The sequence below is a fragment of the Bidens hawaiensis genome, unplaced genomic scaffold (assembly GCF_021521415.1).
Source record: "Bidens hawaiensis isolate Kalapana, Puna unplaced genomic scaffold, B.hawaiensis_p1.1 tig00035836_1, whole genome shotgun sequence".
Classification (NCBI taxonomy): Eukaryota; Viridiplantae; Streptophyta; class Magnoliopsida; order Asterales; family Asteraceae; genus Bidens; species Bidens hawaiensis.
Genome location: NW_027496216.1, coordinates 14,496 through 36,321, shown reverse-complemented (window position 1 = coordinate 36,321; position 21,826 = coordinate 14,496). Strand labels below are relative to the sequence as shown.

At 38.5% G+C, this 21,826-nt stretch overlaps 2 protein-coding genes across 3 annotated transcripts; both read left to right on the top strand.

Annotated features, from left to right (window-relative positions):
• Positions 1-1,438: 1,438 nt before the first annotated feature.
• Positions 1,439-4,711, top strand: LOC143587674 (protein MEI2-like 4). Of its 2 annotated transcripts, XR_013144939.1 has the most exons (11): positions 1,439-1,562; positions 1,655-1,891; positions 1,979-2,340; positions 2,425-2,583; positions 2,740-3,046; positions 3,128-3,647; positions 3,727-3,811; positions 3,895-3,963; positions 4,026-4,205; positions 4,294-4,468; positions 4,552-4,711. XR_013144939.1 is itself a non-coding variant. In XM_077068900.1 (10 exons), exons 1-10 carry the CDS (start codon positions 1,496-1,498, stop codon positions 4,408-4,410), a joined length of 2,103 nt encoding a protein of 700 aa, XP_076925015.1. In that variant the 5' UTR covers positions 1,439-1,495; the 3' UTR covers positions 4,411-4,537. The 2 variants fall into 2 exon arrangements, 1 of the variants encoding a protein (XP_076925015.1); XM_077068900.1 differs by lacking the exon at positions 4,552-4,711 and having other exon boundaries at positions 4,294-4,537.
• A 4,965-nt stretch (positions 4,712-9,676) lies between these two features.
• Positions 9,677-12,484, top strand: LOC143587673 (protein NRT1/ PTR FAMILY 6.1-like). The gene is made up of 4 exons (XM_077068899.1): positions 9,677-10,095; positions 10,225-10,442; positions 10,538-11,118; positions 11,384-12,484. Exons 1-4 carry the CDS (start codon positions 9,870-9,872, stop codon positions 12,219-12,221), a joined length of 1,863 nt encoding a protein of 620 aa, XP_076925014.1. The 5' UTR covers positions 9,677-9,869; the 3' UTR covers positions 12,222-12,484.
• Positions 12,485-21,826: the final 9,342 nt, after the last annotated feature.

The following is a 21,826-nucleotide window of genomic DNA, read 5'->3' as shown; positions in this document are numbered from 1 at the left end:
CCAATATGGGGCGGGGCGTGTGCCAATTTTCTCGCCCCGAACAACTCGATGCTGGTTTATGGGTTAGGCCAACCAGAAACGCAATTGGAACGGGACGTCCGTAAAACCAAAAAAAGGAAAGGAGGTGGAGTAGCTAGTGAAGAAAAAACCAACAAACATTGGCAACCAAACGAAAACGTATGTCTTGTGCGTGCGTAGCTTAAAAGATGATAGTTGAAATTAATAAATTTTTTTTTTTTTAGAATGTGGTCCAGTTGGATGAGTCTAGTTAGGTGAAGATCGCATAATGCCAAGTACAATGAGTTTGAAGAAGCAGAAGCAACCAGTGTTGACTTGAGTTGAGTTGTAGAGTTAAAGATGTAAATAATAATAATAATAATAATAATAATAATAATAATAATAATAATCCAATTACCGAAGCTAAGAAAACGTTGTGTGTAACGGCGTTAAGGTGTAATAACAAACGGCAACCCAATCTCTCTCTCTCTTAACACAAGAGACATGACATGATATGATCATCTGTCTATCTTATCTGATCTAGCTTATTCATATATCTGGCTTCTTCTTCTTCTTCTTGTTGTACTTAAATATTTAATCTTCATCATCTTAATTTTTTAGTTTCCTTCAATTTTATTAACAACTTTTTCAATCAATAATGGAGTAATATTTTATTTTTATATTATTCTTTCTTCTTTTCTGTTTGTGTTTCTGCTGCTACTTATTATTCTTTCTCTGGGAATGGAATCTGGTTGGTTGGTGGTTTAAATTGAAGAAGCAAGCTTGGGTTTCTTGTGAGTTGATCTATCATATAAATTGAATTGAATTGAATTGAATATTATTATTATTAGTTTTAGTTGATTGATTGATTGTTGTGGGTAACGTGCATTGCAGGAAACAAACAACTAGAACAAAGAAGGCACGCCAAAACCTAGATCCCCCCTTGTGTGGTTTACCTTGGCTTATGCCATAATTCATTCCATCTTTTTAAGCTCCTCATGATTCCTACCTCTTCCATCTCATGCTCTTCAAGGTCACTGCTTTTCTCTTTCTTTCTTTCTTGATCCATCCAATTGTTACTCAGATCAACACAATTTATCACCCCTAGAACATCAATTTAGGATCTGTTACAAACAACAATATTCTATAATAATTCATCATTTCAGGGGATATCATTGGAGGTCTTTTAACTTGTAACTACTTTATAAAATTGTCTTGTTTCTATTCTCTCTTTGGTGGTTATACAAATTTTCTTTGTTGCTCCTTCTAAAAAAAAATAATTTTAGGAGATAAAATGTTAACTTTGGCGTCTAGTAAAGTTAGAACCCGATTACTTTTTAATGCTATTACTTGATTTCTTAGCTCAACACAATTAGATCAGCTTCCATATTTTTTAAATAATTAATTAGATTTTATTTCCGAACAAAAATTTAAGCCCGGTCGGTGATTGAAACAGTATCTCCCAAGTGAATTGAATTGTAAGGAATAAAAAGGAGACATGCCTTCTGAACTCACGGATGGATCTTCGTTCTTATCCGAACAGATTGGCTTCTGGAACACAGATGGTATGCCTTGCCTTTTCAAAATTTTATATCTGACTTTAAACATAAACATAAACATAAACATCAATTCAAATTCATATTGTTGCTTGCTTCAGGTGTAAAAGATGGGAATGCAGCAGCAGCTGGTGACGGTTCATTGATCCGAAAGCAGCGACAACAGTTTGATGCCTCTAGTCTTTACTTAAACCAAATTACCACCGGGAGAACACTTGGCTATCCTCTGAATAATAATACTAATAATAACAGACCAAATTTGGGTATGAATCATAAGTCGGCCCACTATGAGAATGGCCTCTTTTCAAGTTCATTATCTGATCTTTTTACTACTAAATGTAAGGCCTTTCCTTTTTCTTAACTCAATATTAATTGTATGTATCTATGTATTTTTTGTTACTAAAGTTGGTGGATTGTGCGTGCAGTGAGAGTATCTGCAGAAAATAACAACAGCAGCATGTATGGTCATTCTGTTGGCGCCTCTCGGTATGCAGCAGCGGCAGAAGAAGAACCATTTGAATCACTTGAACAGATTGAGGCTCAAACTATTGGGAATCTCCTTCCAGACGATGACGATTTATTATCCGGAGTGACAGATGGGCTTCTACAACCAGGCAGCGGTGCTGATGATGTCGAAGAATTGGATTTTTTCAGCAGCGTCGGGGGGATGGAGTTGGGAGACGACGAAAGAAATTACGAAACTTCATTGGAAGACCCGTCAAGAACACTTTTTGTCAGAAATGTTAGTAGCAACATGGACGATTCCGAGTTAAGAAGCTTGTTTGAGGTATGTGTCTTTCTCTTGATTATTTATAACCTTTTAATAGGGAGTTAAGTTAACAATGTTGTAATGGAAACAATAATTATGCAGCAATATGGGGAGATTCAGACTCTGTACACAGCCTGCAAGCATCTCGGGTTCGTGATGATATCATACTATGATATAAGAGCAAGCAGACGCGCTATGCAAGCTCTTCAGAACAAACTTTTGGGACATACAAAGCTTGATATTCATTATTCAATTCCAAAGGTTGTTTATTTCTCTCATTTTTTCATATTGTATTTATGAGATCTTAGGACATGTAAAAATACTCATGATTGGTTTTTAAAACCAATTTTGTCATTATGCATAATCTTTTTCTTTCCTCATTATCTGATAAGTGCTATTGGCTCTGTTGTTTGTTAGGATAAGCCTTCAGACAAAGATTATAATGAAGGCATTGTTTCTAATGTTCGAGTTGGTGGTCACGTGGGCATACCAGCTGGTGTATCCAACAGTTTTATTGGGGTGGAATCAGGTGGCGGTTTACTGAACCAACAGAAATATGATTTCCCAAATTACCACCCTCATTCGCTTCCAAATGGCTTAACCAACACTTTTAGTATTCAATGCAATTCTCCTAGCTCAATGGCTGCAGGTTTCAATGGAAGAATGTCTGAAAGGCTGGGAAATAGGCAGTTTAACAGAATTGGTGGCTCGGTTAATGACAATGGTAAGGGGTGTTTTAACTTTTAACTTTTAATCACATTGTACATGGTAATTTGTTATCGTTTACTGAACCCGTGTCTTTCAGTGTTTGGAAATGCAAATTGTTCCCCAGCTGCGACTCATCATTACATGTGGAATCCTTCTCAGCAACCTCATAATATGATATGGCCCGGTTCTCCGTCCTTGATGAATGGAATTGGCAATGCTCATAGAGCACCGTCGTCTCATATGGCCAACGCTTTTATGCAAATTAACAACCACCATGTGGGGTCAGCGCCATCAGTCAATCAGTCTATCTGGGATAGACGGAACTCTTATGAATCCCTTGAGACATCATCAGTTTTTCATCCAGGTTCTCTCGGGAATATGAGGGTCCCTCTGGATTTTGTTTCTCATAATATCGTTCCTCCTCGTATGGAGTTGCCAGTTCCATCTAAAAGTGTTACGCATCATCAGAATAGTGTAATGTTTCCAAGTGACCGCACTAGAAGCCGTAGAAATGAAAGCCAAGCTGACAACAAGAAACAATTTGAACTTGATCTGGATTGTATAATGCGAGGGGAAGACAGAAGAACCACTTTGATGATCAAGAACATCCCTAACAAGTATGCTTAACATAGAATCTGTTATTTTTAATTCTTATATTTAAACATACTCTAAGATGATAGACGGTGGAAACCGCAGGTACACTTCTAAGATGCTGCTGGCTGCAATTGATGAACGCCACCGTGGAACATATGATTTTATCTACTTGCCCATAGATTTCAAGGCTAGTGATTTTCCTGCATTTGATTTAATTATGCAAATGCAACTGGACACTAACAGTGATGTATATATTTTTTTTGTTGGCAGAACAAATGTAACGTGGGCTATGCATTTATCAACATGACTGAGTCTCCGCTTATTGTTCCATTCTATCAGGTAATGCTTTGTTAGGGTATGTTGCAGTGTCCGGTCGTAATTCTTAAATGAATTTACTACAGGCATTTAATGGGAAGAAGTGGGAGAAGTTCAACAGTGAAAAGGTGGCATCGATTGCGTATGCTCGCATACAGGGAAAAGCTGCGCTGATTGCCCACTTTCAGAATTCAAGTTTGATGAACGAGGATAAGCGGTGCCGCCCCATCCTTTTTCATACCGACGGTCCAAATGCAGGTGACCAGGTTTGTATCGTCTCATATGATATTACATTACGTACATATAGTTGGAGGTCAGTCGGTTTGACATAATTAAATGAATCATGTTGTGTAGGTCCCGTTTCCAATGGGTGTAAATGTTAGATCAAGAGCGAACAAGAACCGTAACGAGGAAGATCATGCGGAGGCGTCTTCAAATTCCTCCTCAGGTTCCACAAAGGATTTTCAATGACCTTTTTGTGAAGCGCTAACACCTTACCTTACCTCGCCTTACATGTATTGTATGTAATGTAAGGTTAAAAACAAAATGACTTGTGGGAAAATTTTCTAAATTTTGAATCTGTTAATTTGTATTTCATTTTCTTAATTGTAGGCATTCACATGCAGTTTGGTCCACAAGTACGTACGATGTAATGTAATCATCCTAGGTTTTGATTCCTTTATGTTTCACATGCATTCTGACAAGTAAAAGCTTGACCATACGGATCTACATGTACCTTGTACAGACAGCTTTGGTCTGCCTAAACATGATATTTGAAGGCGAAAATTACAAGAATAGACAAGTTTGACCTATAATTTACCAAAATAAACATGTTTATTTAACCTACAGCTCTCCAATCATTGGTTTTTTAACCAATAAACAACTGACACGTCATCGAAGCCGGCTAAGGCGGCTAAGCCATAGCCTCCACTTTATGGGCATGAAATTTTATAAAAAGTAAGCGGGTCCCACCTTTAACCAATAAAAATTCGACACGTGTCAAATGCGGCTAAACTTAGCCTACTTCTATGGTTATTTAGCCGGTTAACTAAATAGACACGTATCCCGAAGCCGGCTAAGAGTCAAAGATGCCGGCTAAATAACCATAGATGTAGGCTAAGTTTAGCCGCCTTTGACATGTGTCGAATTTTTATTGATTAAAGGTGGGACCCGTTTACTTTTTATAAAATTCCGTGCCCATAAAGTGGAGGCTAAGGCTTAGCCGCCTTAGCCGGCTTCGGTGACGTGTCAGTTGTTTATTGGTTAAAAAATCAATGATTGAAGAGATGTAGGCTAAATAGACATGACGTGTCAGTTTTTTATTGGTTAAAAAATCAATGATTGAAGAGATGTAGGCTAAATAGACATGTCTATTTTGATAAATTATGGGTCAAACTTGTCTATTCTTGTAATTTTTCCTATTTGAAGGTTGTTTTTTTGAGAGAAGTATTTTAAAGTCTCAAACATGATGGTTTGTGTTTGTCTAATTTATGCTAACTAGCGAGATAAAATGTGTGCGTTGTGGTGGTGTAAAGTTTCTTGGTTTTGATGTACTCGCTATCGCAAACGAAAAAGATTACCCAAAAATATAGTCATAATATTGCCAAAAGGGGGTAAAATATGTTGATTTTTTTTATATATTTTATTTTTTATTATGTAACATCCAAAAACACCCACGGGTACCAAACGAAAGATAACAACTGAAAAATATAACGTGTTCGTTTAATTGGTTAGTTAAATTGTAATTTAATTAAAAAAGAATAAAAACAAAAAATAAAGTAATAAAAAAAATCAAAAGTAGCATAGTCAGTAGATCCGTTTTTGTTTTAATATATTATATAACTAGGTTATAAACACGTGTCTTATATATTTTGAATAAATGTAATGTTATCTATACTTAGTTTTAACGATTTAGGAACTATAAAAGAGATTGAACTTATGTGTAAGTACGCTAATATAAATGTTCAAATTCGGTGCACTTGATATAACAAGTGAAAAAGAAAACCCAAGTCATAATATGCAAAAATGGGCTAGGTTTGTTTGTTTTTTATTCAAATTTAGTAAAAGGAGAGTTAAAGTTGTTAAAAGAAAAAAGCATTTGGAAAATTCTTAAAAATTGTCTAGTAAAAATCAAGTTAAATAAAAAGAAACAATTAACAGTGTATTATCTTATGTGCTCTGGGGTTTGCAATAAAAAGAACTTTATGCTTCAAAATTACAATAAACATGAAATAGAAAAAATGTTATCTAAACTAATAAGTCAATAAAACGTCCAAGATATCCAAAATTAGGCGATTTATCAATTTAGGACATGAGTAAAGTGCCATTTTAGTCCTTATGATTTGGCAAATAATGCGAATTTAGTCCAAAAAGTTTAATTTTTGCATATGGACCCTCCACGTTTCTCAGTTCTTGCCAATTACATCCAAATCACTAACCCCGTTAAATTTTATCGTTAAGTCAGGGGTAGACATGTCTTTTCACTCTTTCTTTATTATAATACTTATTTAAGTAAACAGCGGTTTTCGTCCCTTTGGTTTGTCAAAATCTGCAGGTTTAGTCCAGTAGTTTCAAATTTGCAATTTTCTTTCTTATGGTTTCATTTCACTTGCAATTAAACCCGAATTTATTAACCTTGTTAAGTCTTGTCGTTAACCCATTTGCATGCCTCTCATGTGACGATCAAAATTGTCTTTTTTCTCTTCAAATAAACCACAACCCTAATTCGCAACCCCCTCACGTGAGGGGCTGGAGTGTATTTGGGGAAAAATGGGAAAAAGAAGGAACAAAATTGCCCCTCACGTGAAGGGCACACTGATGGGTTTAACAACCAAATTTAACGAGATTAGGGAATTCGAGTTTAATTGCAAGTGAAATGAAACCATAGGGAAAAAATTGCAAACTTAAAACTATTGGACTAAAACCGCAGATTTGGACAAACCACAAGGACGAAAATCGCAGTTCACTGAAATAAGTATTATAATAAATAAATAGTGAAAAGACATCTCTACCCCTGACTTAACGATAAAATTTAACGGGGTTAGTGATTTGGATGTAATTGACAAGAACTGGGAAACGTAGAGGGTCCATATGCAAAAAATAAACTTTTTGGACTAAATTCTCATTATTTGCTAAACCACAAAAACTAAAATGACACTTTACTCTTAGGACATTAAGGGTGTTTGGGATTCCATATTTTACATCCTTATAATATTTTAATAAGTTACAAAAGTATAATCTATTAACTTTTCTCTCTCACATCAAAAGTAATCTCAAACACCTTCTTCTTTTTTCAAAAAAATTATAAGTCGGTGAAAATAAGCAACTTCAAACACCCCCTAAGTTTCTCTATACATATCATTGACTCAAAAATATTAAGATTCTTTATATTTTACATCTACACCAACTTCTCTATCGCCATCTTAATGTCTAAAATTTTATAGTTTAGTGAATAGCAATACTCTAAATATAGAGATGCAACATCACCTCTAAAAAGATTATGAATTTCTAAGAAAGAGAAAAAATAATAAAATAAATATTTGTGAGTAAAATAAAAACAAAAATAAAGATAGAGAATTTGATGTGGTAGGTTATATAAAACTTATAAGTTTTATAAATTATAGAAATGAAGACGAAGAATTATGAATGCTTAATTAATATAGGCTTAATATTTAAATTAGTAGCCTCAAATCCTTAGAAGGCCTTTTGTATGTATATAAAAAAGTGTATAATTTAAATTCGCATTTCAAATCGAAACAAAAGTTCGTATTCTATTCTTATTAATAAGTGAAAACCAAAAGTTTATCAAGTGAATTGCAAACCGAAGAACAAATAATTATCAAATACTTATAGGTGTTGACTCTTTATATTTTTTGTTTATATTAATAATATATAAATTAAGTAGTCATGAAGTAGTGACGCATTTTCACTTTCTAAGTCTCCAAGCGTTCCCCTACTTTGAAAAGAAAAGAAGTAATTTCACACGAACCAAACTGTATTAATTAATTAATAATATTTCATTAGCATTTCATCTACGAAACGTAACTCATGTGTTTACAAATCATACGCTGGTCAAATTTCACACGAACATGGTGTGGCCTGATTTTCACTTTAGATATTCCGTATAAAATTATGTTATGATATTTCTAGTTTAAGAGTACAATTGTTATTATTATAATGTTGAGGGTCTCTAGTACTTTTTAGAAGTCTGTACACCGAGTAATATAGGCGCTAAGGCCCACATGACTTTCACATCACCAAGGAATAGCGCCACCGGTACCATCACATAAAGAGGATTCAGCTCCTTGTGGTGCTAAGGCTGAGGGGTGCGGAGCGCGAGAAAGGGCGCAAGAGGCGAGACGCTCGCGCCCCGGGGCGCGAGGACCACACCACCGAGGCGCGAGAGGGGCGCGAAAGGGGCGCGAGCGCGGAAAAAGAGGCAGGCGCGGGTGGGGTAGCGGCTGGGGGGAGCGTGAAAGAGGTCTGGGAATGCGTGAAAAGAGCCGTTGGGCTCGTTTTTTATTAAAAAAAAAAAATTTATTTACTCTATATAATAACATACATTGCAACCAATATCAAACCAAACCAACACCCGATTTTTTCTCTATATTCAACCTATATCAAACCCAAACCAATACCAATATCACATACCACACCCAAAACCCAAAATCACCCCATCTTCCAAACCTTTTTTTAAAAACATGGCTGGAAATTGGTACCCAAACCTAGATTCAGATTACAGTTACGAGGATTTATGGTCGGCACCGGACCAAGCGATGTTTTATTCGGGGTCGCAACAACCATCCGGCTTTCAACCATCCAACCAATTAATGTGTGTTTTTTTAAATAATTTATGAGTTTTTTTAATAATACGTTTTTTTAATACATTTATAAAAAAATAAAAAAAAAACCACTCGCGCCCCCTCTCGCGCCCCTCCACACCACGCCCCGGGGCGCGAGCACCACTACCAACACCCATCTTATCAAGTTTCTCTCTCTGCCACACGTCACAATATTATTGGCTGGCGCCCCCACTCGCGCCCCCTCTCGCGCCCCCCACACCCCTCAGCCTAATGCTTTAACCGGCTCAGGGTGATGGGACCACAATCAAATTCAACTAATCAAAATTATCCATTCACATTTCATAATAAAAAACAAATAATATCATAGCTAAAAATATCATAACAAGATATGATTAAAAATTATCATAATAACAGTATGACCCTTAGACTAAATATATCATAGCTAAAAATATCATAACAAGATATGATTATGACGTCAACATTCAAACTCCGACCAAATTCAAGATTAGAAACACATGAATTGAAACAACATTATAGCTTTTGATTAAAAAGGTTAGTGATCATAGTTCTAATGCTTACATGAGAGTGATGTTTGGTAGTTTGGTCGCATGGGATTAGTTTCGGTTTAATGCCATTTCTTTTTTAGCAACCATAAGAAACTACTAAAGAGACCCTCAACATTAATATAATAACAATACTGCCCTTAAAACTAAAAATATCAACAAGAAGTAGATATGATATGATTCTAACGTCAACATTCAAAGTGAGATGAAAACAAAGAATATAGAAACAACACAACACCCGGTAGTTATGCCTTAAAGAAGTTGAGTTAATGAGATCTGTCCCCATTCCATCTGCTATTTCCACCAGTCATTAATTATCCACTAGCCAAGATATCTCTCACCCGTATTCATTCATTCATTCATTATTGGTTTTATGTCACACTCTTTTTCTTTGTTTTATAGCACATTCCCACTGATTAGGATATACATATGCTGGCTTATTATTTACTCACCAACCGTTTCCGATCCGCATTCACTTCAACTTCACTTGTTTATGTACATATATAATCACACTCTCTTACTTAACCACAAGTTTCAAATATCCATCTACTACTGTTAATATATTATGGGCATCCAAGAAGTCAAGACCCCGGATGCTTCAGCCGAAACACCGCCCTTCGGGATAGAGACTAGTAAGAAGCTTGGTATGTATTTTGTTGAATCCGATAACAGAAGTTCACCTTTTGCCGGAGGCTATACTACACTTGGCACCACGCCCGTCAATATCCACGGCAAGCCTATCGCTGATCTCTCGAAAACCGGAGGCTGGATAGCTGCCTTTTTCATTTTTGGTAACTTATTATTTTAACACTTATTACCATGCACAACATTATTATTATTATTATTATTATTATTATTATTATTATATAGACGTAGATGGAATAGACTTGCTAATATATATGTTTGTGTTTTGTGTGTAGGGAATGAGATGGCTGAACGAATGGCTTATTTCGGGCTGTCGGTGAACATGGTTGCGTTTATGTTCTATGTGATGCATCGCCCGTTCAGTAGCTCGGCCAACGCTATCAACAATTTTCTAGGAATATCACAGGCTTCCTCTGTCCTTGGTGGTTTTATAGCAGATGCTTATCTTGGTAGATACTGGACTATTGCTATCTTCACTACCATCTATTTTCTGGTATAGCTATTAATTCTTTTCTTTTTGTTTAACTTACTTACATGTAGCTAGCTAGCTAGTAATTAATTCTGATTAAAATCTTGTTTGTACTTAAGGGTTTAATAGGAATAACGTTATGCGCCACGTTGAATGTGCTGATGCCAAATCAAGACAACTGCAACGAGTTTTCCTTGTTATTAGGCAACTGCGAGCCTGCAGAGCGATGGCAAATGTCGTATCTTTATACAGTGTTGTATGTGACCGGGTTTGGAGCAGCTGGGATCAGGCCTTGTGTCTCTTCTTTTGGAGCGGACCAGTTCGACGAGAGGAGTAGAGATTACTATACAAACTTGGATAGGTTCTTCAACTTTTTCTACCTGTCTGTAACTGTAGGGGCAATCATCGCGTTTACTGCTGTTGTGTACATTCAAATGGAGCTTGGGTGGGGGTTTGCGTTTGGCGCTTTGGCTGTAGCCATGGGCGTCTCGAATTTGGTCTTCTTTGTTGGGACTCCTTTATACAGACATAGGCTACCCGGAGGAAGCCCCCTCACTCGCGTTGCTCAAGTCCTCGTTGCTGCTTTCCGCAAACGTAATGTTTCATTTGATAGTAGTGAGTATGTTGGCTTGTATGAGCTTCAAGGGAAAAGATGTGCTATCAAAGGCAGTGCTAAAATACCCCATACAGATGATTTTAGGTGAGTTTTGGATTTGAATAATAAATACCCTTGCTTCCTAATTATGTTGTTACTATTTATATCAATGAATGTTACTATATATATACTTTTTAAACTGAAAATTACATCGAAACAGAAGGCAAGCTGGCAACAAGCTGCGCCGCAACCCCTTTTGAATTACAAAACTCAGTCTTTTAAAAACTACATTGGCTAATCTTGGAGTCATAACATTACTATGCATGACCTGTCTTTTTGTATTATTAAATTGTATTGTAATCTATTGTAGATTCTTGGACAAAGCGGCTTTGAGAGTCAACGAAGACGAGATTAATATGAGTCCATGGCACCTTTGCACTGTAACTCAAGTGGAAGAAGTTAAAATCTTGTTGAAGCTGATCCCGATCCCAACATGTACCATAATGCTGAGTGTCATCTTAACCGAGTTCTTGACGCTTTCGGTACAACAGGCGTACACACTCAACACTCATATCGGGCGTCTAAAACTTCCAGTAACATGCATGCCTGTTTTCCCAGGCCTCAGCATATTTCTTCTACTGTCTCTATATTACTCCATCTTTGTCCCTTTATCAAGACGCATTACGCATCATCCGCGTGGGGCCTCTCAGCTTCAGAGGGTTGGCCTTGGGCTAGCCATTTCAATCCTGTCCGTGGGGTGGGCCGGGGTTTTTGAGAGGTACCGAAGGAATTACGCGATAAGAGAAGGGTACGAGGTGAGTTTTCTGAGTCAAATGCCCGGGCTCAGCGCTTACTGGCTGTTGATCCAGTACTGTCTCATTGGGTTGGCGGAGGTGTTTTGCATTGTAGGGTTGTTGGAGTTTCTGTACGAGGAGGCCCCGGATGCTATGAAAAGTATAGGCTCGGCTTATGCTGCGGTAGCGGGTGGTTTGGGCTGCTTTGCTGCCACTATCTTGAACAACATTATCAATTCTGTAACAGGGAATGAAGAGAAAAGAAAGACTTCTTGGCTGTCACAAAACATAAACACAGGAAGATTTGATTACTTCTATTGGCTTCTTACGGTTCTCAGTATAATCAATTTTTGCGCTTTTCTGTACGCAGCACGCAGGTACAAGTACAGACATGGACAATTGAGTAGCAAATAAATGTAATAATACAGATTAATTGTAAATTATGCATGCCATGGATGGATTTTGTAAAACTGGAGATCATGCCTACCACTCTTATGAACATCACTTTACTTGCTATATATATATTTGCATCTCCTTATCATCATCCATATGATTTAATGTTTGTTTTGTAACTTCTATCTGTAAGTTCCAGTTTTCATCATTTTAAGGGATTTTACACACGTAAAACAAATTCGTCGCCTTGCTTTTAAAAACGAGTATAACTATAAATGAAGAAGGTTCCAACATATCCTTGTACATCACAAAGTATAAGGGTCATTATGTAGATAGTCTAAATTATGTTTATTGTGTAAACTTAGTAACTGTCAAAGTTACGTTACGTGTCGATAAGGAGGCTGGCTGCAGTGAATGAAAACCTATACTTGATTATGCCCATAGATCTAATGATTTGAAAAGAACTTTTAACTCCAATGGTAAGGATTTTACTATTCAATAAGTAGATTGTTGTTTGTATTCTGGTCATATATATTCATACCCATCTTGTTCGTTGCTTTGATACCATTATGTCCTGCTTAATTCTAATATTCTACTTAACCCAAATGAACTCGTACACAATTTATTTACGTCCGAATATAAATAAATTAACTTGATCAAAAAACACTACGACTTGGGCTAATTATACCATTTAAGCTTTGCTAAAGTAAATAGGTGATTTATAACAAGTTAAGTATTATATGATTGATTAAAGTAGAACCGAGATTAATGAATCCTTCATGTATAAAGCTAGCTAGGTTGTGTATGGAATATTATTATATGACTTATGAGTCAAATTTATACCAAGTACTTAAATTGACAAGGTAGCCGGCCATCCACCACCCAACTTATCAAAGACAAATATCAAATATATATATTTTATTCGTTTATTTTTGGTCAAAGCGAATCATTTAATATTCAAACTTTTGTAACGATGCAGAAGTTCAAATAAAGTCCAATACTTCATCCAAATCGGCTGGCTTGGCTTCCAATGTATATTATATATACATGCTGACTGTACCTATCCTTGTTTTGTCTTGCAGTCAACTACTACTACTACTAGTAGTCATCTTAAGGCTGCTATAATTCATATATAATCATATTCTACCATCTTTTAGAATTAGAACTCTTACCTAAAATGAAGTTCATGACTCGCCTCCAGTGCTTGATGGGCGGAAACAACGTAGTGCGATTCCAAGACTCGTCCACTAGCACGCATGTACAATCAACAATATCCCTTGATCATCATAAAAGCAACAATATTGTAGTGGCCAAGAAGAAGAAGAAGATCAAGACGAAGAAGAATCGCAAAGTAATCAAGGTGTTCACGCCAGACGGGGAGATTAACCTGTACCACAAGCCGATCATGGTCTCCGAGGTGTTGAGAGACGAGTGCATGGTTTGCAGATCAGATTCATTTTACATAGGACAGAAGATCCCGCCATTATCCCAACACGATCGGCTGCAGCCGGGCCACACATACTTTCTCCTCCCGGCTCATATCTTCCACTCCGTTCTCTCATTCGTCACAATCGCCTCTTTCACTTCTTCTTGTAAATTGGAACAACAAGACACGCTCAAGATGAAGGACGCGTTTCTAAAGAAGGCTGCGGCAAGCTCACCGTCTCCCTTTGATATCCAGAAGAGCCCGTCTGGGACTCTCAGGATTCGGGTATCCGAATTGTTTATATCACAGCTGATGATGGACCAAGCTGCTGGATCAAGTACTCATGACCAAGCCCAGGATGATTGTTTACTATGCACCACACCCCAGTTGCTCAAAGACTATAAGCAACTTGTGGTCGAATCCCGAAGGGGATGGAAACCAAAGCTGGAGATGATCAAAGAGACTCCTCTCAAGGGAAAGAGGAAGGTCAAAATGTTACTATCCGCGTCCATTAGTCGTATGAAGAGAAAAATGAAAAAGAACAAGAGCCTCCAAATATCGTCGTCCTTTAATTCTTCTGCTTCCGCTTCCTCTTCTGCTTTGAAGAAGAGGAAAAAGAAGACGAAGACGAAGACCAAGTCTCTAAATGCGAATAAGTCTCCCAAGACTAGTGCTTGATAAATGGAAATTATGTACATCAATATATTTTTGTAGTCCTTGGATTAATGTAAAATACCATGTCAATTAGCTAGCTAGCTACTTCACTTCTTTTTCACCTTCACAACTAATTGTATGTATGTCTATAATTTTCTTTTCTTTACATCTTGAAATTTGGTCATGATGATCTATCTAATCTATTATACATTTGCATTTTAAAAACATAACATGTTCTCATGGTAGTAATATGTTACTTATTTTATTACTAATTGGCTGGTGGATGTAAGGTATGATCGACTTAAAGGCACAAAAGGAGTATGCAACCGAGTTGATATCCCACCCCTAAATTTTCATCACCATATATGAAACAAGTAAAAGATGATAAACATGCATCATGCAAAACTTAAAATAATAATAATAGACGGTCAAATCAAACTCTCAAGGAGAAAAGATAGGGAACCAGTCAAACTTAGATGGCTGGAATATATATGTATCTATCCCTATCACCGCTCACTAACACACAAAGCAAATTTGTATTCGTGTGTATGCCATATGAGACTAGCTAGTGCCAATTTAATATATAAATATAATTTTTTTTAATTTTATTTTTTTATCTTTATATCACAAATCAACATCTACCAATTAAGTAGTTCTCCATGACAATCAACATTTTGACGTTCAAAACTGGATGGCTGTAGTAGGTAGGAGAAGATGGACAGTTTTAGTCTTTGAGATCATTTAATCAGTTCAATGATAGTACCTTTATTCAAATATGTGCTTTTATTATCTTGAATATTACTTCATATGATTCACCTTTTCTTTTGATTGATTTTGTAAAATATTCATAAAGAACTAACCCACAGATTAAATTTTTGTTTAGTTTTGAGTGATGTAACATGGTACAAACTAAAATCATGTTGGTTCGTTGTCACAACACAACTCGAGGGTCTTTTTCTTAACCCGATTCTTTCGTAAGGTCTTAAAATATTCTATGGACGTCTACAAGACCGAATTTATGGGGCGATTATGTGGTTCGGCTCGTATGCAGTTTTTGGACAACTCGTGTGCCCTAGGGAAAAATGGCAAAAATTCGAACGAGCCACGGGGTATGTCTGGAGCCTTTTCCTTGATCCGATTATTTTGTATGGTCTTAAAAATATTCTAGAGAAGTCTACAAGACCGAATTTATGGGGTCGACTTTACTGGCAAAATTTCGAACGGGCCACGAGAAAGCTCTAGGGACTTTTCATTGATCAAATTCTTTCGTAAGGTCATAAATTATTCGAGAGAAGTCTCTAGGATCGAAATTATGGTCACATTTTCGGTGAATAACCCCATACTCAGTTTTTCGAGCAGGCGTGAACGTACCCCTAGCGTCTTACTAGCAAAATTTCGAATGGGCCACGGGAAAATTCTAGGGACTTTTCATTGATCCAATTCTTTCGCAGGGTCATAAAATATTCGAGTAAAGTCTCCAAGACCGAATATATGGTCAGATTCGGTGAATAACCCCATTCTCAGTTTTTCGAGCAGGCCGTGAACCTATCCTTAGGGCCCTACAGGCAAAATTTCGAACGAGCCACGGGAAGCCATGGCATTTATATTGATTTGATTCTTTCGTAGTGTCATAAAATATTGTATGGAAGTCTCCAAGACCGAATTTATGATCCGGTTCATTGGTTCGACCCATACTCAGTTTTTTCGCCGGGTCGTTAATATACCCTTTGAGCAATACTGGCAAAATTTCGAACGGACCACAGGGTAGCACTAGGGAATTTATATTGATCTGATTCTTTCGTAGGGTCATAAAATATTGTATGGAAGTCTCTAAGAACGAATTTATGATCCGATTCAGTGGTTCGACCCATACTCAGTTTTTCGCCGGGTCGTGAACATACCCTTTGAGCAATACTGGAAAAATTGTGAACGGACCACGGGGGTAGCAACAGGGCATTTATATTGACCTGATTCTTTCGTAGGGTAATAAAATATTATACGGAAGTCTCCAAGACCGAATTTCTGATCCAATTCAGTGGTTCGACCCATACTCAGTTTTTTCTACGACTTAGTGAACATACCCCTTTGGCAATACTGGCAAAATTTCGAACGGGGCCCGGGGTGGCGTCAGGGCACAATTATTGATCCGATTCTTTCGTAGAGTAATAAAATATTGTATGGAAGTCACTAAGACCAAATTTCTGATCTGATTCATTGGTTCGACCCTTACTTAGTTTTTTCTCCGGCTCGATTAACATACCCCTTTGGCAATACTGGCAAAATTTCGAACGGGCCACAGGGTGGCGTCATGGCATAATTATTGATCCGATGTTTACTGTATGTTTATAAAATATTGTAAGGAAGTCTCCAATACAGAATTTCTGATCCGATTAAGTGGTTCGAACCATACACACATTTTTCTCCAGCTCGGTGAACATATATCTTTGGCAATACTGGCAAAATTTCGAACGGGCCCCGGTGTGGTGTCAGGGCATGATTATTGATCCGATTCTTTCGTATGTTTATAAAATATTGTATGTAAGTCTCTAAGACCGAATTTCTGATCCGATTAAGTGCTTCGACACATACTCAGTTTTTTCTCCAGTTCGGTGAACATATCCCTTTGGCAATACCGGGAAAAATTCGAACGGGCCCCGTGGTGGCGTAAGGGCATAATTATTGATCCGATTATTTCGTATGTTTATTAAATATTGTATGGAAGTCTCCAAGACCGAATTTCTGATCCGATTTAGTGATTCGACCCATACTCAGTTTTTTCTCCGACTCGGTGAACATACCCCTTTGGCAATATTGGCAAACTTTCGAACGGGCTGCGAGGTGGCGTCAGGGCATAATTATTGTTCTGATTCTTTCGTATGTGTATAAAATATTGTATGAAAGTCTCCAAGACCGAATTTTTGATCCGATTCATTGGTTCAACCCACACTCAGTTTTTTCTCCGGCTCGGTAAGCATACCACTTTGGCAATACTGGCAAAATTTCGAAGGGGCCGCGGGGTGGCGTCAGGGCATAATTATTGATCCGATTCTTTCGTATGTGTATAAAATATTGAATGAAAGTCTCCAACACCGAATTTCTGATCCGATTAAGTGGTTTGACACATACTCAGGTTTTTCTCCGGCTCGGTGAACATACCCCTTTGGCAATACCCACAAAATTTCGAATGGGCCCCGGGTTGGCGTCAGGGCATAATTATTGATCCGATTATTTCGTATGTGTATAAAATATTGTATGGAAGTCTCCAAGACCGAATTTCTGATCCGATTCAGTGGTTCGACCCGTACTCAGTTTTTTCTATGGCTCGATGAACATACCCATTTGGCAATACTGGCAAAATTTCGAACGGGCCCCACGGTGGCGTCAGGCTATAATTTTTGATCCTTCTTTCTTATGTTTATAAAATACGGTACGGAAGTCTCCAAGACCGAATTTGTGATCCGATTCAGTGGTTCGACCCATACTCAGTTTTTTCTCCGGCTCGGTGAACATACCCCTTTGGCAATACTGGCAAAATTCTGAACGGGCCGCAGGGTGGCGTCAGGGCATAATTATTGATCCGCTCGTGAACTACCCCCTTTGGCAATACTGGCAAAATTTCGAACGGGCCACGGGGTGGCGTGAGGGCATAATTATTGATACGATTCTTTCTTAGGGTCATAAAATATTGTATAGCAGTCTCCATGACCGAATTTATGATTCGATTTAGTGGTTCGACGCATCCTCAGTATTTCCTCTGGCTCATGTACTACCCACTTTGGCAATACAGGCAAAATTTCGAACGGGCCACAGAGTGGCGTGAGGGCATAATTATTGATCCGATTCTTTATTAGGGTCATAAAATATTGTATGGTAGTCTCATAGACCGAATTTATGATCCGATTCAGTGATTTGACCCATACGCAGTTTTTCCTCCGGCTCGTGTACTACGACCTATGACAATACGACCAAAATTTCGAACAGGCCACGGGGTGGCGTAAGAGCATAATTATTGATCCGATTCTTTCGTAGGGTCATAAAATATTGTATGGAAGTCCCTAGACCGAATTTACGATCCGATTTAGTGGTTCGACCCATACGCAATTTTTCCTCCGGCTCGTGTACTACGCCCTTTGGCAATATGACCAAAATTTCGAACGGGCCACGGGGTGACGTAAGGGCATAATTATTGATCCGATTCTTTCTTAGGGTCATAAAATATTGTATGGCAGTCACTTAGACTTAATTTATGATCCTATTCAGTGGTTCAACCCATACACAGTTTTCCTCCGATTCGTGTACTACCCCATTTGGAAATACGACCAAAATTTAGAACGGGCCACGGGGTGGCGTAAGGGCATAATTATTGATCCGATTCTTTCTTATGGTCATAAAATATTGTATGGAAGTCTACTAGACCAAATTTATGATCCGATTCAGTAGTTTGACCCATACGCAGTTTTTCCTCCGGCTCGTGTACTACGCCCTTTGGCAATACGACCAAAAATTTCAAACAGGTCACGGGGTGACGTGAGGGCATAATTATTGATCCGATTCTTTCTTAGGGTCATAAAATATTGTATGACAGTCTCCATGACTGAATTTATGATCCGATTCAGTGGTTCGACCCATACTTAGTTTTTCCTTCGCCTCGTGTACTGCCCCCTTTGGCAATACGACCAAAATTTCGAACGGGCCACAGGGTGGCGTGAGCGCATAATTATTGATCCGATTCTTTCTTAGGGTCATTAAATATTGTATGGCAGTCTCCTAGACCGAATTTAGGATCCGATTTAGTGGTTCGACCCATACGCAGTTTTTCCTCCGGCTCGTGTACTACCCCCTTTAGCAATACTGGCAAAATTTGAAACAGGCCACGGGGTGGCGTGAGGGCATAATTATTGATACGATTCTTTCTTACGATCATAAAATATTGTATGCCAGTCTCCTTGAGCGAATTTATGATCTGATTCAGTGGTTCTATCCATCCTCAGTTTTTCCTCCGGCTCGTGTACTACCCCCTTTGGCAAAACTCGCAAAATTTCGAACGGGCCACGGGGTGGCGTGAGGGTATAATTATTGATCCGAATCTTTTTTAGGGTCATAAAATATTGTATGGCAGTCTCCATGACCGAATTTATGATCCGATTCAGTGGTTCGACCCATCCTCAGTATTTCCTCAGGCTCGTATACTACCCCCTTTGGCAATACTGACAAAATTTCGAACGGGCCACGGGGTGGCGTGAGGGCATAATAATTGATCCGATTCTTTTTTAGGGCCATAAAATATTGTATGTCAGTCTCTTAGACCGAATTTATGATCCGATTCAGTGGTTCGACCCATACACAGGTTTTCCTCTGGCTCGTGTACTACCCCATTTGGCAAAATTGGCAAAATTTCGAATGGGCACAGGGTGGCGAGAGGGAATAATTAGTTATACGATTCTTTCTTAGGGTCATAAAATATTGTATGGTAGTCTCCCCAACCGAATTTATGATCCGATTATGTGGTTTGACCCATACGCAGTTTTTCCTCCGGCTCGTGTACGCCCTCTTTGGCAATACTGGCTAAATTTCGAACGAGCCACAAGGTGGCGTGAGGGCATTATTATTAATCCCATTTTTCTTAGGGTCATAAAATATTGTATGGAAGTCTCCATGACCGAATTTATGATCCGATTCAGTGGTTCGACCCATACGCAGTTTTTCCTCCGGCTCGTGTACTACGCCCTTTGGCAATATGACCAAAATTTCGAACTAGCCACGGGATGGCGTGAGAGCATAATTATTGATCCGATTATTCTTAGGGTCATAAACTATTGTATGGAAGTCTCCTAGACCGAATTTATGATTCGATTTAGTGGTTCGACCCATACGCAGTTTTTCCTCCGGCTCGTGTACTACGCCCTTTGGCAATACGACCAAAATTTTGAACGGGCCACGGGGTGACGTGAGGGCATAATTATTGATCCGATTATTTCTTAGGTTCATAAAATATTGTATGGGGGTCTTCTAGACCGAATTTATGATCCGATTCGGTGGTTCGACCGATACGCAGTTTTTCCTCTGGCTCTTGTACTACCCCATTTGGCAAAACTAGGAAAATTTCGTATGGGCCACGGGGTGGCGTGAGGGCATAATTATTGATATGATTCATTCTTAGGGTCATAAAATATTGTTTGGCAGTCTCCATGACCGAATTTATGATCCGATTAAGTGGTTCGACCCTTCCTCAGTTTTTCCTCCGGCTCGTGTACTAACCCCTTTGGCAATACTGGCAAAATTTCGAACGGGCCACGGGGTGACGCGAGGGCATAATTATTGATCCGATTCTTTCTTAGGGCCATAAAATATTGTATGGTAGTCTTTTAGACCGAATTTATGATCCGATTCAGTGGTTTGACCTATACGCAGTTTTTCCTCCGGCTCGTGTACTACGCCCTTTGGCAATATGACCAAAGTTTCGAACGAGCCACGACGTGGCGTGAGGGCATAATTATTGATCCGATTATTCTTAGGGTCATAAAATATTGTATGGCAGTCTCCTAGACCGAATTTATGATCCGATTTAGTGGTTCGACCCATACGCAGTTTTTCCTCCGGCTCGTGTACTACCCCATTTGGCAATACGACCAAAAATTCGAATGGGCCACGGGGGTGGCGTGAGGGCATAATTATTGATCTGATTCTTTCTTAGGTCCATAAAATATTGTATGGCAGTGTACTAGACCGAATTTATGATCCGATTATGTGGTTCGACGCATAAGCAGTTTTTCCTCTGGCTCTTGTACTACCCCATTTGGCAAAACTGGCAAAATTTTTAATGGGCCACGGGGTGGCGTGAGGGCATAATTATTGATATGATTCTTTTTTAGGGTCATAAAATATTGTATGACAGTCTCCATGACCGAATTTATGATCAGATTCAGTGGTTCAACCCTTCCTCAGTATTTCCTCCGGCTCATGTACTACCCCTTTTGGCAATACTGGCAAAGGAAATACCGAGGATGGGTCGAACCACTGAATCGGATCATAAATTCGGTCATGGAGACTGCCATACAATATTTTATGACCCTAAGAAAGAATCGTATCAATAATTATGCCCTCACGCCACCCCGTGGCCCGTTCAAAATTTTGCCAGTATTGCCAAACGAGGTAGTACACGAGCCGGAGGAAAAACTGCGTATGGGTCGAACCACTGAATCTGATCATAAATTCGGTCTAGGAGACTGTCAAACAATATTTTATGGCCCTAAGAATGAATCGGATCAATAATTATGCCCTCATACGCAGTTTTTCCTCCGGCTCGTCTACTACCCCTTTGGCATAACGACCAAAATTTCGAACTGGCTAAGAGGTGGCGTGAGGGCATATTGCCCTAAGAAAGAATCAGATCAATAACTATGCCCTCACGTCACCCCATGGCCCGTTCTAAATTTTGGTCATATTGGCAAAGGGCGTAGTACACGAGCCGGAGGAAAAACTGCGTATGGGTCGAACCACTGAATCGGATCATAAATTCGCTTTAGGGGACTGCCATACAATATTT

Bases quoted from the DNA above. Each gene is read 5' to 3' on its own strand.
- LOC143587674 (XM_077068900.1), top strand. From the start codon at position 1,496: ATGCCTTCTGAACTCACGGATGGATCTTCGTTCTTATCCGAACAGATT. The intron at 2,584-2,739 runs GTTGTTTATTTC...GTTGTTTGTTAG, and splicing joins TTCATTATTCAATTCCAAAG to GATAAGCCTTCAGACAAAGA. The intron at 3,812-3,894 runs GCTAGTGATTTT...TTTTGTTGGCAG, and splicing joins ACTTGCCCATAGATTTCAAG to AACAAATGTAACGTGGGCTA.
- LOC143587673 (XM_077068899.1), top strand. From the start codon at position 9,870: ATGGGCATCCAAGAAGTCAAGACCCCGGATGCTTCAGCCGAAACACCG. The intron at 10,096-10,224 runs GTAACTTATTAT...TTTTGTGTGTAG, and splicing joins AGCTGCCTTTTTCATTTTTG to GGAATGAGATGGCTGAACGA. The intron at 11,119-11,383 runs GTGAGTTTTGGA...AATCTATTGTAG, and splicing joins CCCCATACAGATGATTTTAG to ATTCTTGGACAAAGCGGCTT.